At 37.9% G+C, this 20,138-nt stretch overlaps 1 protein-coding gene across 3 annotated transcripts in view; it reads left to right on the forward strand.

The window, feature by feature from the left end:
• Positions 1-32: 32 nt before the first annotated feature.
• The window catches only part of TEF (TEF transcription factor, PAR bZIP family member), a 21,704-nt gene continuing 1,598 nt past the window's right edge, over positions 33-20,138 (forward strand). The window contains exons 1-5 of one of the 3 annotated variants that reach the window (XM_039335562.1): positions 33-278; positions 11,279-11,605; positions 13,509-13,729; positions 15,655-15,866; positions 17,745-20,138. The exon at positions 17,745-20,138 is cut by the window's right edge and continues 1,598 nt beyond it. In XM_039335562.1, the coding sequence (XP_039191496.1) occupies positions 179-278; positions 11,279-11,605; positions 13,509-13,729; positions 15,655-15,866; positions 17,745-17,766 (882 nt within the window). In that variant the 5' untranslated portion in view covers positions 33-178 and the 3' untranslated portion in view covers positions 17,767-20,138. Of the gene's footprint in view, positions 279-8,810; positions 9,164-11,278; positions 11,606-13,508; positions 13,730-15,654; positions 15,871-17,744 lie in introns of those variants that run through there. The other 2 variants (XM_039335560.1, XM_039335561.1) reach the window with 2 other exon arrangements.

The following is a 20,138-nucleotide window of genomic DNA, read 5'->3' on the forward strand; positions in this document are numbered from 1 at the left end:
CCTCCCTCATTTTCAGATTACAGATGTTAGCAATATAGTTAAAGATAGCCCAAGTCTTCAAGTTACTTTGTTATATAAAAAAAGTTATTTGCATTCAGGGGCTCAGTTACCAACCCAGAGGCCCTTTCCTGGGAAAGATAGGGAACTCTTTCCCCTCCCGCCGGCCCCGCGATTGGCCATGAGTAGCTACCACAATAGCGGAACCGTTTCCGTGGACTTTCCTGAGGTCCTGAAATCGCTTCTGGAATACCGTTTACCCTGGACGGGCACTCTGAAAGGTAGGACAAATCACCTCCACCACACGCCTATCTGTTCCCCAGACGGTGAGAAGGAAGGGGTGAATTTCATCTCGATTGCTGTATTATAGTTTGAGTGCCTGACATTCGTGAATTTCCCTCGATCTTGAAAATGGGAGGTACCGCGAAACGTAGTAGGCAGTTTAACAGCAGTAAAGTCCAGGAGCCTGTGGAGTGGGATGGGAGCCGAAAAAGATGCAAGAAAGGGGGGGGGGGGAGAGACTACGAAGTGCAGGATGTGGGCCTCTGCTGATCGATTTAAATTCTCAGATTTGTATGTATTTTGAGAGCAGCTCAGATATTATCTTTTCTATTCTCTTTTCTATTCTCTTTTCCAGAGAAACGTTATTTAAAAGTGTTATAAAAATGAATTTCTGGTGAAAAGTTGGGTCTAGAGTTACAACTTTTGAAACATTAATTTATGGAAGTTCTCTTTTTCTGATAAGGGTACAATTTTGCTCACTTCCCGGCATTCCTCAATACTGGGCTCATACTTGTCTGAATACTTGTTTAAATTGTCACAGAAACTAGTTGTAAATTTAAGGTACTGAATTTGAAAAAGAATACTCCCTGACAATGTAACAGAAATATTGAAGGAGATTGCACCTGTCTGCACCTCATATGAGGCTAATGATATTGAATGGATATTTTATGCCATGATGAAAAGAGAGGAAATGGACAATGGTTGGTATTGTTTAGGGATCCCTTAGCACAGATTTTTTTTTAATCACCGATAAGTCTGTTTTCTTCCTTGCAGACTCTGTTCTGACTCTTACATGAAACCAAGTATCTGTTCGCTGGTCAATAAATCTGAAGGAATTTATTCTATAGAATCAGGGATTAAGGAAATAATGAGATCTCTAAAGGTTCAGATTTATCTAGACTAATTTGAAATTGCATTTTCAGATTATGATGCCATGGCAACACTCTTTAAGGGTGGTCATCCTATCTCATAAAGAAATAATTTTCATCTGAATATGATGTACTGATATACTGAATATGATGCTTTGGGATTCTGGCTATCCTATTCAACTATATTTTCATATTAAGGCCTCTTTCTAAGGTAACTATCCCTCAGCTGCTAATCATAGAGCCACTTTTATTGGCATGTGAGAATTCAAGCTAACATTGCATGTGTAATATCTATGGGAGTAATTAAACTATGAATTCAAGAAAAGGTTTCTTCTGCACTGTCCATTATTATCTTCTTCTGTATAGAATATTTCTATATTTGATATGTATTTAACTATTCTAGTTAAACTTTAGAGAATGGTTGATGTGTAGATAAATTGCCTAGGCGAGAATATCCACAAAAGTCTTGTTCCCTAAGATTGTCAATGTCATTAGATTGACATGTTGGATAAATTCTGTGAAGTATTTTAATTTTTCCATTATTACTGTTACAGTTTTATGAACTACTATGCATAACAAGTTTGTGTTTGTTTCTTACAGTCAATGAGTATCTCTTTATTTTATTTTGCTTTGGGAAAGTCTGCATCACACAAGATTCATATGCTTATTATAAGCCATTTTTTATTGTTATATCTTGGATGAATTCCAAATATTTTTATTGGGAATTTGTTCAACTATTCAGATCACAGGGGAAAACTGATTATCCTTTTCTTGGATTCAAGGGACACCAAGTGGAAATATTATTCTATTTTATATCAATCTGTTGCAATTACCCACTCCAAAGGACCCATTTTCTCTTGCAAATTCTCTCTCTCTCTCTCTCTCTCTCTCTCTCTCTCTGTGTGTGTGTGTGTGTGTGTGTGTGTGAATTGCTTGCATACAAAAATGACCTATGTTGTGATATCACAAAATTCAATATGGAGGAGAAGAGATGGCGATTGGCAAAGTAAAAAGAAGTTAAAGTCTGGAAAGCTGTAGGAGATGAAAGAAAATTGGGGGTAACAGAAAGATATGAAGAGAAGGGAAATCAGAAAGCTGAGATAGAAGCATGAGATGAATAAAAGGAGATGGATATAAAGGGGAAGGAAAGATTGATGGTGAGATATAAAAAATAAGAGATAACACTGAGAAACTAATGATTGAACGAACGAGCTTGTACACTTTTATTTAAGATTTGAAATTTAGCTTTTCATTTGCCTGAAATTAACTAAGGTGCTTTAGAAATTGAGACTGAATTCTTGCTTTCAGTAAATCGACATGATGCTGAAAAAAAGGAAAACATTTTGTGTCAGGCTCACTTCTAAGCAATATTCTACAACTGAGTGCCAAAGTAGAAAATCTTGTTTCTGAGCATTCCCTGCCTTGTTCTCAAAGACTGGAACTCATGAAGTGATATCTAAGGATACTTTAACATTTTGACAAGTTATGTGATCAGAGCTAAATTGAAAGAATCACATTTAATTTCCAAGCATAATTAATGCAGCTGTTTTAAATGCACAGTCCTTAAAATTAGACTTGGCAAAGGTTATTTATGTTACTAAATCTACCCGTTAAGTGCAGAAATCTATTAAGGCATTCCCCAGTCTATTCACCTCTGCTTTAATACATCCAATTATAAGGAGGCCACCATTACCCTAGGTAACTAACTCAACCACTGACTCCTCTTACATTAGAACTTGTCCTAACATTCAATTGGAACCTGTAATTTAAGGCCAGTATTGCATGTCTTCCACTTTGTATTCTGAGTCAGTAGAGCACAGGTCATGCTCTTCCAGGTGTTACCTCTTCAGGTAATTGGAGAGGGCTATCATATCTCCTCTCCCCAATATGGTCCTATAATTTGATGTTCAACTGAAATATATGCACCAATTGAGGGTATAATTTTGGGGACAGCTTAGAGGCAGCAATATATTTTTATATTTTATTTAAAAATAAAGGCAAGAAACAATCTAGTTCCTAATACTGTGACCCTGGACCAGAAACAGTTAACATAAATCAGATCGTTGTCCTTCTAGTAGACGCCACCAAATTCAGGTTGTCATTGTTCTATGTCTGTCTGTCTTCATTTGTATGTATACTGCCACAACTGAAAATATCTTAAAACCTGTCTTCAGTAATAAAATTGTAAAGCCAAAATGTAACATTCATTAAAACAATGTAAATTTAAGATAGCATACAGTATTGCCAAACAGATGGTAGGCAAAAAACAGATACTGATTTCCAAAGACTTGTCAGAACAGCTAGATTTTGACAGCTTTCCAAAATATGACATAAGTAGGAACTGAGGCCAACTAGATATCTTGGGGAGGGGATGGGCATTGTATTTCAGTAGATCAGAGCAATAATGGAGAAAATTGCTTCTTTGGTCTGTCTCCTTCATCTTTCAAACTGAGGTTAATGAGGTCATTCTTTCAAGCACAACAAATAGTATCAATAGAGGAAAATTTTTGTAGATCAGGGTTGAAATGAGGAGTCCTTGATGTTTTCTGAGCTTGGTTGTTTTCATGCAGATATTTCATTACCCAAATTAGATAGCATCAGTGTAATGAAATGTCTGCAAGAAAACAACCAAACTGAAAGAGCACCAAGGACTCACTTCAACCCCTCACAATAAATAGTCTGGTTAAAGTAACTTGGAGGATATAGGCTATAAATATGCTTTGATTATCATGTCATTTTTTGTGCTGAGAATATATTAAGAGTATAGAAATCTTATTATGACTAATTGTATTATTCTGAGCTCCAAATTTCTTTCTCAGAGATAGTTCCATTTTGTTTACATAGGCTCTAGATAAGTTTAATAAATTATTATTGTTGGAAGTGTTGTTACTATTGTTATCTAACAAGAAAATCCCCTTTATGGATTACTGCCTTGTCGTGGTGAAGGGGCTTGTGTAACTCAATGAAGCTATAAGCTATGCCGTGCAGGGCCACCCAAGACGGACAGGTCATAGCAGAGAGTTCTGACAAAATGTGATCCACTGGAGAAGGAAATGGCAAACCACTCCAGTATCTTTGCCATGAAAACCCCATGGACAGTACTAAAAGGAAAAAAGATATGACGCTGGAAGATGAGCCCCTCAGGTCGGAAGGTGTCCAATATGCTACTGGGGAAGAGCAGAGGGCTAGTACTAGTAGCGCCAGAAAGAATGAAGCGACTGGGCCAAAGCCGAAAGGACGCTCAGCTGTGGATATATCTGGTGGTGAAAGGAAAGTCCGATGCTGTAAAGATTTTTTCTCCATAGGAACCTGGAATGTAAGATCCATGAATCAAGGCAAGCTAGACGTAGTCAAAAAAGAGATGACAAGACTGAACATCGACATCTTAGGAATCAGTGAACTAAAATGGACAGGAATGGGTGAATTTAACTCAGATGACCATCAGGTATACTACTGTGGGCAAGAATCCCTCAGAAGAAATGGAGTAGCCTTCATAGTCAATAAAAGAATAGGAAAAGCAATACTGGGATACAATCCGCAAAATGACAGAATGGTCTCAATTTGAATCCAAGGCAAACCATTCAATATCACAATAATCCAAATCTATGCCCCAACCACTGGTGCTGAAGAGGATGAAATTGACCGGTTCTATGAAGCCCTACAGCACCTTATAGAATTAACACCAAAAAATGATGTCCTTATCATCATGGGGGATTGGAATGCTAAGGTAGGAAGCCAAAAGATAACCGGAATAACAGGCAAGTTTGGCCTTGGAGTACAAAATGAAGCAGGGCACAGGCTAATAGAATTTTGTCAAGAGAATACGATGGTCATAACAAACACTCTTTTCCAACAACCCAAGAGACGGCTCTACACATGGACATCACCAGACGGTCAACATAGAAATCAGATTGACTATGTGCTCTGCAGCCAAAGATGGAGAAGCTCTATACAGTCAGTAAAAACAAGACCAGGAGCTGACTGTGGCTCAGATCATGAGCTTCTCGTTGCAAAATTTAGGCTTAAATTAAAAAAGTAGGGAAAAGCACTAGGCCACTCAGGTATGAACTAAATCATATTCCTAATGAATATACAGTAGAGGTGACAAATAGATTTAAGGAATTAGATCTGATAGACAGAGTGCCTGAAGAACTATGGATGGAAGTTCGCAACATTGTACAAGAGGTAGCAACTAAAACCATCCCAAAGAAAAAGAAATGCAAGAAAGCAAAATGGCTGTCTGAGGAAGCTTTGCAAATAGCTGAGGAAAGAAGGGAAGCGAAAGGCAAAGGAGAAAGAGAAAGATACACCCAATTGAATGCAGAATTCCAGAGAGTAGCTAGAAGAGATAAGAATGCCTTCTTAAATGAACAGTGCAAAGAAATAGAAGAAAACAACAGAATAGGGAGGACCAGAGATCTCTTCAAGAAAATTGGAGATATGAAGGGAATGTTTCATGCAAAGATGGGCATGATAAAGGACCAAAATGGCAGAGACCTAACAGAGGCAGAAGAGATTAAGAAGAGATGGCAAAACTACACAGAAGAACTATACAAGAATGAGCTTAACATCCCAGATAACCACAATGAGATGGTCACTGACCTCGAACCAGACATCCTAGAATGTGAAGTGAAATGGGCCTTAGAAAATCTGAGCAACAACAAAGCTAGTGGAGGTGACAGTATTCCAGCTGAGCTATTCAAAATCTTAAAAGACGATGCAGTAAAAGTGCTACACTCAATTTGCCAGCAAATTTGGAAAACTCAACAGTGGCCACAGGATTGGAAAAGGTCAGTTTACATTCCAATTCCAAAGAAAGGCAATGCCAAAGAATGTTCAAACTATCGCACCATTGCACTCATTTCACATGCTAGTAAAGTTATGCTTAAAATCCTACAAGCTAGACTCCAGCAGTATGTGGATCGAGAACTACCAGAAGTACAGGCAGGATTTCGAAGAGGCAGAGGAACTAGAGATCAAATTGCCAACATACGCTGGATCATGGAGAAAGCTAGGGAGTTCCAGAAAAACATCTACTTCTGCTTCATTGACTATGCAAAAGCCTTTGATTGTGTGGATCACAACAAATTGTGGCAAGTTCTTAAAGAGATGGGAATACCAGACCATCTTATTTGCCTCTTGAGAAACCTATGTGCGGGTCAAGAAGCAACAGTGAACTGGACACGGAACCACTGATGGGTTCAAAATTGGAAAAGGAGTCCGGCAAGGCTGTATACTGTCGCCCTGCCTATTTAACTTATATGCAGAGCACATCATGAGAAAGGCAGGGCTAGATGAAACAAAAGTTGGAATTAAGATTGCCGGGAGAAATATCAACAACCTAAGATGTGCAGATGATACCACGCTATTGGCAGAAAGTGAAGAGGAACTAAAGAGCCTCTTGATGCGGGTGAAGAAGGAGAGTGCAAAAGTTGGCTTGAAACTCAACATTAAGAAAACCAAAATCATGGCATCCGGCCCTCTCAATTCCTGGCAAATAGATGGGGAAGAAATGGAGGTAGTGACAGATTTTATTTTTCTGGGCTCCAAGATCACCTCAGATGGGGACTGCAGCCAAGAAATTAAAAGACGCTTGCTCCTGGGGAGGAAAGCTATGGCAAATCTAGACAGCATACTAAAAAGCAGAGACATCACCCTGCCAACAAAAGTGCGTATAGTCCAGGCCATGGTTTTCCCAGTTGCAATGTATGGCTGTGAAAGTTGGACCATAAGAAAGGCTGAGCACCAAAGAATTGAGGCCTTTGAACTATGGTGCTGGAGAAGACTCCTGCGAGTCCCTTGGACTGCAAGGCGTTCAAACCGGTCAGTCCTAGAAGAGATCAACCCCGACTGCTCTTTAGAAGGCCAGATCCTGAAGTTGAAACTCAAATACTTTGGCCACCTAATGAGAAGGACTCATTGGAGAAGGGCCTAATGCTGGGAAAGATTGAGGGCAATAGAAGAAGGGGACGACAGAGAATGAGATGGCTGGATGGAGTCACTGAAGCAGTAGGTGTGAACTTAAATGGACTCTAGAAGATGGTAGAGGACAGGAAGACCTGGAGGAAGATTGTCCATGGGGTCGCGATGGATCGGACACGACTTCGCAATTAACAACAACAAAAACAAGAAAATATTTTCAGTGGGACTGAATATGCAATATCCAGTTGAATTTTTCAAAAATAAGGAAGCAGCTAGTGTTGGAATTAATGATCAGAAGGAATTTGTATAGATTATTTTGTTCTGACTTTGACTAGTATATTCTAGGAAACTAGTCTTTGCCTCTGTTTCTTTAGAACCTTTACTAATACCTGTTGAATTATTGAAGTAGGGTAAGAGAAGAATGATATGAATACTTATGCCAATCAAACTAACCCATGTGCCAAAGTAATAGTACGTCATGCTCACTTGTAACATTTAATGTTAAAAATTTCCGTAAGCCGAATTGAATTCCTAGTGTTCACACATAGTTTACTTGCAATGACGTGGAAATAGTTTGTAATTATTTTCTTTTGGGATGTTTTTTCAAGTTCCCAGTCTAGTTTATCATATGAGAATTTTCTGGTGACTTGCTCTCCAAAGACTAGCCAGATCTGATCCTGATTAACTTTTTCCCTAAGATCAATTACTTGATGTGACCTGTAATGTTTAATATTTAAGAGAGCATTTTGAAGAATCAAATGTCAATGAGTTAATATGTCTGCAACATTTTATCAATCAGCAAAATTGACTTCCCAAGAAAATTATTTTCAAAATGTCCAATAAGGAAGACAAGAGCAATCAATGAAAGGATAACTGGTGTGACTGCATATATGGAGCCTTTTCTTTTGTATTTTGCTATTTTAACTATTTTTTGAAGGTTTAGCCTCAAGGGTGTACAGCTACCCAAGAAATTTTTGCTGTTTGAAGGACAAGATTGTGTTTTCCCTCCCAGCCCATTTGCTAAGTCAGTTGGGCTGCCACCAGAGCATTATTTTGATGTCATCAAAGGGATAGCATCTTCCCTGGACCTATGATCAGGCCACTGACTGCCCTGTCCTGAGCAGTTTATTGCCTGAATGAATATACGGCATACATTTGCGAGCGTGACGCTTCCTCAACCTGTGCTCCTCCAGATTTTTGAATGGGCTCCCGTAATGTCAGCCGGCCACGGCTTTTGACCTCTCCAGATGAGGAAATGTAGTAGAACCCAATTGGCGGGCCACAGGTTGGAGTAGCCTACTCAGTCACCGCCTTCCTCTCCCCTTCACCCCGGTCTTTTCCGCGCCTCGCTTTCGTTTTGAAGCGGAGGCCCTCTGAGCGTCCTGACGCCAGCTTAGGTGTGAAAGCCTTATGCTCCTTTTCTACTTCGCCCCGCCCGAGTTCCTTGCAGCTCAAAAGCTCCGCCTTGCCACTGTTTCTCCGATTGTTTGCGCATCCTCTGGGGTCATTTGAGGTTTAGCACTGGAGGCGCTCGTCGTGTTTTAAACGATGGGAGTCTCGGCGGGGCTACTGACGCCAGCAGAAGAGAAGGGGCGGTGCCCACATTCTCGCGAAATGCTCCTCGCTCCGCGGCACGTGCCAGGCCTGCGTTCCAGCTTTTCGCGGAGTGGCTGCGGTATCAAGCCAGTTCCGTCTTTCGGCAGGGCAAGCCAATCACAGCACGAGCAACTTAAAGGCGGTCATGAATAATAAGTAGCTCCAGGGCCCTCGGAGGCGCGCCGAGGGAAGTGGCGCATGCGCTCTCGTTAACTTTGAGGGACAACGATAGATTTAATTATTTTTTTTATTTTCCGCGGCGTCCGCTCCGCTGGCGTCGTTTCTCGCGTCTTTCTTCCCTCTGGGCCTCCAGTGGGGCTTGAGCTCCGCCGGCCGGCCCCGGCACATCAATAGCATGCCCAGCCGTGCCGCACCTCAGGAGGTAGCAGCGGCAGCGGGGACTGCGGGAGCCGTGCAGCAAGAACGGGGCCTGACGGGCGCCTTTCCCTTGGTGCTGAAGAAACTGATGGAAAACCCTCCGCGGGACGCACGCCTGGGTGAGGGTGGCAGGAGCGTCTCGGGGTAGACTCGGCCTCTGCAGATGGAAATGCGCGGTAGACGGGAGGGAGGCAGTGGAGAGCAAAGGGGAATGGCGGCGGCGGCGGCGGCGGCTAATGCCTCAGTTCGGACGGGTACGCCGAATCCATTTTGCCGTGTGGTCTGGCGGGCGCCCCACAGGGTTGCTTTTCGTGGTTGCCGCGGAGCGGTTCATCGGCCGGCATCTGCAGCAGCCGTCGCTTATTTGCGTATATCTGGACCTGTTTTTGAAGCTCTGAGCGCGTAAGGCGGCGAGTCTGAATGGTTTCTTGAAAGTAATTTCCATTTAACACAGCGGGACTTCCTTGGGATAACCGTGTACAGGGACGATCGGCCCGAAAGGGTAGTGGAAGCACACAGAGCACTCTGCCTTCGGGGAAGCGGTTGGATTTCATGTTCCTGATCGGTCTGTTGCACATCTATTGCAAAATACGGGCGCGAAAGGCTCACACATGCACATTCTGCTCTTCCCTTCCCAGTTTTGAGAAGGGGACTCGGGAAATCACAAATGGGGAGCTTCAGGAGAATGCAAAGGGTTGTTGTTTATTGGTACCAAGGGGGGGAACTAGAAAGAATGTATTTATTTTCAGTGCTTCATAATAAGCCACACGGAGGGATTGCTGATAATTGTATGTGGCATAACTATCTAAAATAATTTAGATAAAAATGTTCTGTGTTTAGTTTGGGAGGGGATTTCCTTCTGTTATTTGATTCTGTAGTGTAGTGTCATATACCTCTTTACCTTATCTGTCAGATGAATGCTTTTCTGACTTTTGCATTATATATTTTCTTTTTAAATATTCTGAATTAGTCATTTTTTTACCAGTGGCATAAGAGAAGAAAATAGTTGTTGTTGTTAGTTGTTGTTAGTTGCGATGTCGTGTCTGACCCATCGCGACTCCACGGAAAACATTCCTCCAGGCCTTCCTGTCCTCTACCATCCTCTGGAGTCCATTTAAACTCACACCTACTGCTTCAGTGACTCCATCCAGCCACCTCATTCTCTTGTCATCCCGTTCTTCTATTGCCGCCAATCTTTCCCAGCATTAGGCTCTTCTCCAGTGAGTCCTTCCTTCTCATTAGGTGGCCAAAGTACTTGACTTTCAATTTCAGTAGTAAATTAGCTAAATTCAGCAGCAAATGTTAGTAGTGATTTAATTTTCAACACTTGGTGCCTCAGTTTGAATAATCAGATCTTTGTTTTAAATATTCATTTATTTGAAAGTAGCTCTGATATCTGTATCCCCCCCTCCTAAAGAAACAGCAGCATTGTGCACTTGATATTCAAAACATAATAGCCATGTAACTTCAAGATTTTACATATTGATTGAAGAATACAAAGCAACTGGACTTAAGACTATATAATGTTGTTTTGCCTTATTAGTCATTTCTGTTTTGGTATATGTATTTGAAACAAGATTACATTTTTGAAATTCATATTCTTTTGAATTAATTTCTTAACATCTATGGTTTGTTTTGCATCTTACATTGCTATAATATTAAGAACTAAATTCTGGTGCTAAAATTGCAATAATATATTAATGCAGTAAAATTATTCTGTTTAACCAGTATATGCAATATTTTTTTATTGAGACAGTCCTATATTTACATAACTAAGAATACAATTAGTTGAACACAGAGGGATAATTTTCAGGAAACAGAAAACTGACCTATTGGTTTGCATCTTTTATGCATCTTTGTATTTTTATATGTCTTAAAATACTTAAATACTTAAAATACTTAGAAATGCAAATGGATATTTCATCACATATTCAGTGCATTATTATATTATTTGGGTATGAAAGGGCTGTATATTAAATGAGCCATTTAAAATGTTGAAAACCTCTTCAACTTTATTTTCTGTTGGTTCATATACTCAAAGGTGATTGATCAAATTTCTTCAACAAATTCAGATTGGCTAATCTCCATGTAGATTGTTTTGGCAGCAGTACAGAGTCTACTAGCTTTTAGGGGATCAGCCATGGTCAGCTAAGTGTTACCATATGTAGGACTGATAAACTCATGGTTAAATACAGTTCTGCACAAGACTAATAGCACATTCTGTTTTCTTCTAGATAAAGAGAAGAAGGAAAAACTTGAGGAAGATGAAGCAGCAGCTGCAAGTACAATGGCAGTTTCTGCCTCCCTCATGCCTCCCATTTGGGATAAAACTATTCCTTATGATGGAGAATCTTTTCATCTGGAGTATATGGATCTTGATGAATTCCTGTTGGAAAATGGAATCCCTTCCAGTCCTGCTCATCTGGATCTGAATCAGAATCCCCTCCTGCCTGTGGCTGAACTGGAAGGAAAAGAACCTGCCACTGTTTCTGTTGCTACTACTCCACCTGCATCATCTTCCACAGTGGTTTTCAATCTATCAGAGTCTACCAGAAATGCAGGTGTGTTAAGGGGTTAAAAAAGGATGCTGTACAAAAAAAGTTTGCCTATGTGGTGATTGGGTTATTAGTTTAATTCCAATGCAGAGATCAGAAAAATAATTAAATGGTTAGGATGAGCAATTTGCTTGTCATGCAAAATAAAACCTGAATTTAGAAATGGGTAGTTCAGTAATACACAATCTAACAACAAATAATTTCAGAGCAAGTTACAGGGCAGAAACAAATAATATTTCACTGGTTCACACTACTGATTCTATTAATATGTAAACGAGATGAAAGGAGTAGCACTATGTATGCTACTTTGTGCTGGAAATATGTTATTTTAATTCAAATAAATTTAGAATGTAAAATGAACTATTGTCAAATCTGTCTTGTTTAATTAGTACTAATATATGCTGCCTTATATGCTGTTAACATTAAAGGCATTTATCACTGGGTTTCAGACTTAATGATGAAGGAGGGGAAAACATTTTGTCAGTTTCCTTCTCTCTTACTTGTGATACATTATTAAGAAAGGAATACTCAGTTTACATTTCAGTGGAAATTGCATTATTGAAGTTATATGGAAACTAGCTAGTAGTTATAATTCACACTATACAATTTCATTTTGCAGCATGCATTCAAAATTTGCATTCAAAAATATTCATTTGGAACAATCTAGAAAAATGCTTATGCTAGGTCAAAAAGTATTATTTGGGAAAACTGATTTTAAAAATGTTGGAAAATATAAAGAGAAATGTACATAAAAATGCATATGAATTTACCGATAAAAGTGCAGAAATGTTATGATTGTTTTTGCTCATGTTCTAATGTTTCCCATGTTATCATACATCTGAATTCCCCTATGTTCAGTCAAATGTCCAAAAGGTATAGTAACAAAAATATTTCGTAGTGAGTGGATAGACAGATTATAGTTGTCCAGAATCCATTTTGACTTAAAAATTATACTTCATTGCCTTTATTAAACAATATTCTCACCTCATCACTTTTGTTTTCTAGACATAAAACTTATTGAATAGTAGTACATTTGTGAATATTCAGAGTTCTTAATAGTTTCTGTGGACCTCCTTTTTTGGTCCTTTTTGGTTTCATTTTTATTATTTTTTCTTTCTTTCCTGAAGAATTTCTATTGGAGGACCATTACTTTCCTCTCTCATCCAGAAAAAAAAGCACCTCAACTGTGTAGGCTCCTAAGGTGCAAGATAAACCTTTGGGAATATGTATGAGAATAGTCCCGTGCAGATGTTAATTCTTAGTTTTAATTCCTGGAATATTTTTCTATGCCAGGTAACTTATCTTTTATCAGATTTTCAATATTTATTTGGAGAGCCATTTAAAATTGCTTTCCCCCAATATTCTTAATGGACATAGAGAAAATGAGAATTCTGAAAATTAATACCATTGTCTTAAAGCAAGACTAAATACAGGACTTTCTAGTGTCGTATCCTTTTTATGTGAGTGTTCTTTCTTCAGTAAAAATGATAGCTTTTATTACTGTACATTTCTGGGATTTTGTTTATGAACTTACCATAATACTGTGATAGAACTGCAGGTATTCTTCAGTAATTTTTGATTATGTTTTCAGATGGCTAGAATATAGTTCGTCACAAAGCCACATATGTTTCCCTTCCTTTGATGTAAAGTATGATGCATACTTTATTGGATAGTTAGGTTTTGGACATGAAAGTGAAAAAATGGATATTATTTTCCTTTTAATTTCCTTTCTGTTGGTTATCATAAAATTATTAATATTGTATATCTATTATTCTTTCTAAAGTTTTAGGTACTGGTATTGCACTACATAATGTGTTTTTATCAATAAAGGGCTCCTTTTAATGTTTCTGTTTTTTCATAGTTATCGTCTTCATGCTGCTTACTATTAAATTTATCTTCCTTTTTCCAGAATCCTCTCCAGATAATGAAAGATTGACTCCCAGCCCTGTTGATCCAGATTGTGTTGAGATTGATGTGAATTTCAATCCTGACCCTGTTGATTTAGTGCTGTCCAGTGTGCCTGGAGGAGAGCTCTTTAATCCTAGAAAACATAAGTTTGCTGAAGAGGACTTGAAACCACAGCCTATGATTAAAAAAGCCAAGAAAGTCTTTGTCCCAGAAAATCAAAAGGTAATTGTGTTTGTTCTGTTATTGCTTAGATGAGTGATCATATTTCAGAAGTATTTGAAATCATGTTTGTTGGCTGCAAAGTACATTTTTAACTGTGCTACTGGAGTGTCCCACGACAATGGAGTCTTTCTAATTAGCAGATTATTTGTTTAAAAAATTGGTGGATTTAGTGTGAGTTTCTTGAGGAATGGCAGTTTATTATCATCTTACTTGTCCCCATAATATAATTTAATTACATCGTTAGGATTTAATAAAGGATACTTTGTTTCATTTGTTTCAGATTGTTGCAATCCAGAAGGAGGATAATTTAAAACATTTTACAAGGTTTCCCCAGTGAAAGATAATTATTATAAACTGCAACTAGTCAGGCTGAACTTCCTGTTGTCCCTTACTCTATCTTTCTGAAGAATTCTTTGTCTTTGTATCCAGGATTTTCTCCTGCAGTTCAGCTTTAAGAAAATGGGGGTGGGGGGGAAGATGGGTCTGGAAAAATAAAAAAAAATCTTCATTCCCAGAACTATAGAAGATTTACAAATCTTGTATACAACCTGAAGCACAAAATGTAGCTATATAGTGTATACAGGGAAGATTATAATGAAAAATTGCCTTATATTAATTAAGCCAAATCTGTTGATATAAAAATGAATTGGGAAAAGAGAAATATAGGGAAGGCAACAATCCCACACACATCAAGTAAAATCAATGCAGTCAGCCTAGTTAATCTAGTTAAGATTTATTTACTTACCTACCTACCTAGCTACTTACCTTCAAGTCTATTTTGACTCTTAGCACCTACACGGGCTGAGACAGAATGACCCAGAATCACCTAGTTGAGCTTATATCCAAGACAGGACCAGACTCCCGGTTTCTAACCCAGTACTGTAAATTACTACATCAAGCTGATTCTCCCCTGAGTATTACCTCCTTGAATAAGCTTTGGGGTTTCAGTGAATGTTTATTGTGGAGAAGATGGAGAAAAAACATGTGGACTTCATGCTTAGAAATTTATAGAAGTCCATCTTGTTCCTTTTGCTTTTCTTCTTTCCATTCTAAGCAGATGTCACCAGAGTTATTAAATGAATGGGTATGAAAGCCAGCCTCTTTGAGGGAAGTGACTGTTCCTTTCCCAAATTCAGGAGAGTATTCAATTTGTTATATCTAGATTTTACCAGCAGTAGAGATTAATTAGAAATTAAATTCACCTTCCTAAAGATCCTTGATGGAATTAAAAGGCAAGAGCTAGTTTGGTGTTGTGGTTACAGTGCTGGCTTGGAAACCAGATATGTAAGTTCTAGTCCCATTTTAGGAATGAAAGCCATCTGGATGACTTTGGGCCAGTCTTTCTCTTTCTCAGCCCAATCCACCTCACTGGGTTGTTGGTGTGAGAAAAATAGGAGGAGAGAAGCACATTGGAAATGTTTGCTGTCTTGATTTACTTAAAAAGTAATAAAGGTGAGATAATCAAATAATGGCACAATCTGATTTTTATCAATTCAGTTCATCTGATTTATAAATTGATTTTAAGAGCACTGTGACGCCATATCAAAATTCTCATGTAGATGAACAAAAATTGCCATTAGGTGAAAGGTAGTTAGAAAATTTAAAATTTTAATTTAAAAATTGGTGTATTTTTGCCTGACTAGTTCTGGTCAACAGTAGTATCTTTAGTCAGTTCCTATTCCATTGCTTCCATTATCTGTTACATCATAATATTCTGGACCACATTTCTAAGTAATCTCTATATGTAGCCCTCTTCACTTCATTGTGGTAGCCTAATCTGGAGCATGGTTAACAATGACTGTGGGCAGTAGCTTGCAAACAAGCACTCCAGTCATATTTGGTCATAAGAAAAATCAGATAATAGATCAAGAATCAATGAAATATCCGGTAAATACTAAACTGTCAATCTGATTGTTTCCACATAGGATGAAAAATATTGGACAAGGCGGAAGAAAAATAATGTGGCAGCCAAGCGATCTCGGGATGCTCGGCGCCTAAAAGAGAATCAGATCACAATCCGAGCTGCTTTTCTGGAGAAAGAGAACACAGCCTTGAGGACCGAAGTTGCAGAACTACGGAAGGAAATGGGAAAATGCAAGAACATTGTCTCTAAATATGAGAGCAGATATGGATCCTTGTAAGCAAACTTTTTCCCTTACTGTATTTAGTCCCGTGAATTGTTCAGCTTTCTATAGAGACTTACAGAAATAATAAGGCACTTTTGTTATCACTTACCGTATATGCCGGTGTATTAAGCGACCCGGCGTATAAGACGACCCCCGTCTTTGTTGCCGAGCCACATTCCTAGAACGTCATCTTATATGCCAGAAATTACCAGTATTTCCGGCATATAAGACGACTTGGCGTGTAAGACGACCCCTGTCTTTGGCGCCGAATTTAGCGCTTCTGGAAGTCATACGCTGGCAAATATGGTAATCAAGTTTCACTTCTGCTAACATAACATGATCAGATTTGATTTTTGTGTTGCAGCATGTCACTTTTTAATATTTTTGAACAATAACACATTTATAGAACGACATTTGTAATAAGAAAGGCTAATTTGATGAATCAAGCTTGTCTGGGTTTGCTAAATTGATTCTGGTATTGGAAAGAAAATACTTAATGCAAAAGTTATTTTATTTTGCTTTATAACATATTGTACAATGTGGAATAAATGATGTGTGAGAATTGTTCCCTTATTCATTAACAAAAGTATAAAGCAATCTGAAATAATGAAGACAATTTCTAATACTGTATTGAGGAAAGTATATACCGCGTTTTCCCGAAAGTAGACCTACACTGAAAATAAGCCCTAGCTTGATCTTTGGGGGTGGGCCTAATATAAGCCCTACCCCAGTTTTGGAGTGAGGGGCAAGCCTAAAAATCAAGCTAAAGTGGGGGTTTGGGTGGAGCTGCCCCATACACCCCACACCCACTTAACCAGGCCTCCATGAATTGACACCTGCGTCTCCTCACCGGTCCCCTTCTGTGGCGCCCCCCCCCCCAGCCTACTGTTCTACCCATCTATACTAACTGTTGAATAGAAAACTTACTTTTAAGGTTATAAATTATATTTATATCAATAATGCAGAATGGTTACATATGTAATTTTACTATTATACAGATAGTCCTCAACTTATAACAGTTTGTTTAGTGACCGTTCAAAGTTACAGCAGCACTGAAAAAAGTTACTTATGATCATTTTTCACACTTATGACCATTGCAGCATCACCATGGTTATGTGATTTACCCTCGGATGCTTGACAACTGACTCATATTTATGACATTTCCAGTGTTCTCGGGTCATGTGATCAGCTTTTGCAATCTTCTGAAAGTCAATAGGAAAACAAGATTCACTTAACCATGTTACTAATTTTAACAACTACAGTGATTCACTTAACTATGGCAAGAAAAGTCGTAAAATGGGCAAAATTCACTTAACAAATTTCTCACTTAGCAACATAAATTTTGGCTCAATTGTGGTCATAAGTTGAGGACTATGTGTACAGCAAATTTAGATATAAGTGTATTTATTTAATTATATTGGAGTTTCTCTTTATAAATGGTTTCAAAGAGGGAAGGAAGCTAAATGTTTGAATTGGCTTTTAGACTTAATGAAAGATAATGTTATTACCTTTATTTTAGAATAATCTCATCTATATATGCCAATGGTTATCTTCTGCTGTACGCATTATTTTTCAATCTGTCTTTTTCATAGAAAAATCAACAACTGTCATACAAATAGGTAGACCTAGTGTCAGATATGGATCAACAATTATTTTAAACTTTGATATTGTTCCTCAATAGAGATGAAAAGTGCTCTGATTTTGTGCGATTATGAGAAATTCGTTAGAATTGTTCTTTTTTATTATTACCTTGTTCTTGGTACACTTGGCTGCCTTGTTAGTTTAAAATTCCTTCAGTTACTGAAAAGATACTTTGACATCACTGAAAGTGCAATGTAACAAAGTACTGTCCTATAAATAGTGATATTTTTGCTTTGCTTTGTTTAAAGTGACTTATCTGATTCCGAATGATGATAAAGACTCTTAAAATCACAAAGAAACTAAAAACTACACATGAAACCCCCTGCCATCAAAGTGAATAGTGAGACATATGAGGTATTCTACACAAACATCTGATGACGCTGCTTCTCTGCAAGTATCTTCTTGAACTACCTAAGGGCTGAGCCTGATGAAAATACTAAGGTCTCTAGTTTTACACTTCGCTTTGTACTGCTCTTTTCCTTGCTGTGGCAATTTGCAGTACATTGTTTATTTCTTTTCAACCAATGTGGTATTTGTGATGCAGAATATAGCCTGAACAAGCTGTCGTTTTGCAAGATAATTCTTAGGAGGAAAGAACAAGTTTTAATTGAAAATCACTTCAGCTAAATAAAAAAGTTAAAAATTCTGTTTTATTCTAGAAAAAAGGGTATTGATATTGCCTCCAAACTTTGTTAAGTAATAATACTGTTGAAACAGAAAATATAAGAAATGGACCAGAATATATCCAATATCAATATCCAATTCAATATCCAATCAGTGAAAAAGCCAAGCAGCTTAAAATGGACTGCATATTATCAAATGTTGGCAGCTGTTTTTGTCATTCATAAATGTTGACATTAGGGCTTCTTTCACTCATGAGGGCCACATTGATCTGAAACTGGCCTGCCCCCGTGTCCTGTGGGTCTGCAGACCTTGAGAAACTAAGCTGATTAACTGTTAACTCCTGTTGTGGAGCAAGAGGAAACCCTGCAATAACTGTTTGTAGTGTTTCTTTGCATGGTGGTGGTGGGAAGGGGAGACAGCAAGATTTCCACTGTTGGATCTCATGCTGTGGAAATTCTTCCTTACTGCTCCCAATCTACAGGGTTTTTTTCAGGGGCAATATTACTGTTCCCTCTGGTTGATATGGGTAGTGGGCTGTCTGCCATTTTTTGTGCCCTTCCACTATTCTTCCTGAAGAATGCAGGTCTACTTCATGATGGTTAGAGTAGAGTTTTCAGGACTGCTATTTGGGATAGGGTAGGAGAGATGAGACCAGGTTTGTGCAAGCATCCCAAGATATCTAAGTTAGCATTTTTTCTTCCTGACGTCCGATGACACTCTGGTGAGATTACTGTGATGATGAGCTGATGCATTTTCACAGTATGCTCTTTGTAATAAAACGTAGTGTAGTTTGTCCTTGTTTTTCTAAACGTACTTTTAACTATAGCTATTTAATAAGAAACAAGAATTATAATTAATAAAGGTCAGATTATGTAAGATGCAATAATATTGGTCCACATTTTCTCTATTTTACATGGAGATGGAGACAACTCAGTGTCTCATTTTCTTTTATCTCAGTGAATCATTTAGTTTGTACTAGCCCATCAAAGTCGGGGTAGTTTTCTGGCTTTCTGAATTGAAAATAATAATAATAATGAAATTATTTATCATTTTTCTTTACATTTCCTAAAGAATTTGTGAACTTTCATCAAAGTTTAATTTAGAATTATAATATCACACAGAATAATGAAATATAATTCTGATACATGGCTAGGAAGTTTTAGAAATAGTTGATAAACCACATAGCAAAGGTTGAATGATGATATGAGAATTACAACTCTGGAAATTAGAGTTGTAATCTACATTAAATTGTAGTGTGTCAAAATAATACATATTTGGATGTATTTATTAATGATGAATATTCAGTTAGCGTTATTTAAAAAGCATATAAAAGATAAACATTGCTTGTTTCTGGCATATTTCAAAATGTAAATAAAAGCTTACTCAGACTGAGCCCACCTCCTTGCAATTTCATGAATATATTCACAGTTTTCATGGTAGCAATATAGTATATTTTTTCAGCTTCTCAGGCTAGCTGATAGACTTGGTATTTCTTGGTAATTTCCAGTCCTGACACTAACAAGATTCTGATGTCCAGGTCAACCAAGGTAGGCTAGAACTTGCCTTTCCTAAAATGCAGGTTTGATTGTTTCTAATTACGGTAGTAAGCAAATAAAGATGCTATTTCAAATTCTATGAATGTGGACTGTACAAATCTGAGAAAATTGGTATCAGTGAGAAAAAATGATCATAATATCAATCTTATCTAATGCTTGTCTAAAGACTGCTGCAAATTCTAATAACTTGCATTTGGTGCCAGATTTCTAATAACTTTACTATAACTTTACTTTACTACTATGATACAAATGTAGCTTATAATAATCTATGTGTTAGATATTCATTAAATTTTCTGGCCATAATTTGTGAGGATTTTATGAATAAACAACATAATACAATCTAGCAAAGATTGTAGGAATATGTCAAGTGACATTGTATATATTTATGTAACTAAAAATCTTCAGTAGCAGAAATACTATTAATTATTTATGGCCTGCACATATAAGTCTTCAGTAGTGTAA

This window comes from Crotalus tigris, unplaced genomic scaffold (assembly GCF_016545835.1).
Source record: "Crotalus tigris isolate CLP2741 ecotype Arizona unplaced genomic scaffold, ASM1654583v1 scf7180000017644.4837335, whole genome shotgun sequence".
NCBI classification, from domain to species: Eukaryota; Metazoa; Chordata; class Lepidosauria; order Squamata; family Viperidae; genus Crotalus; species Crotalus tigris.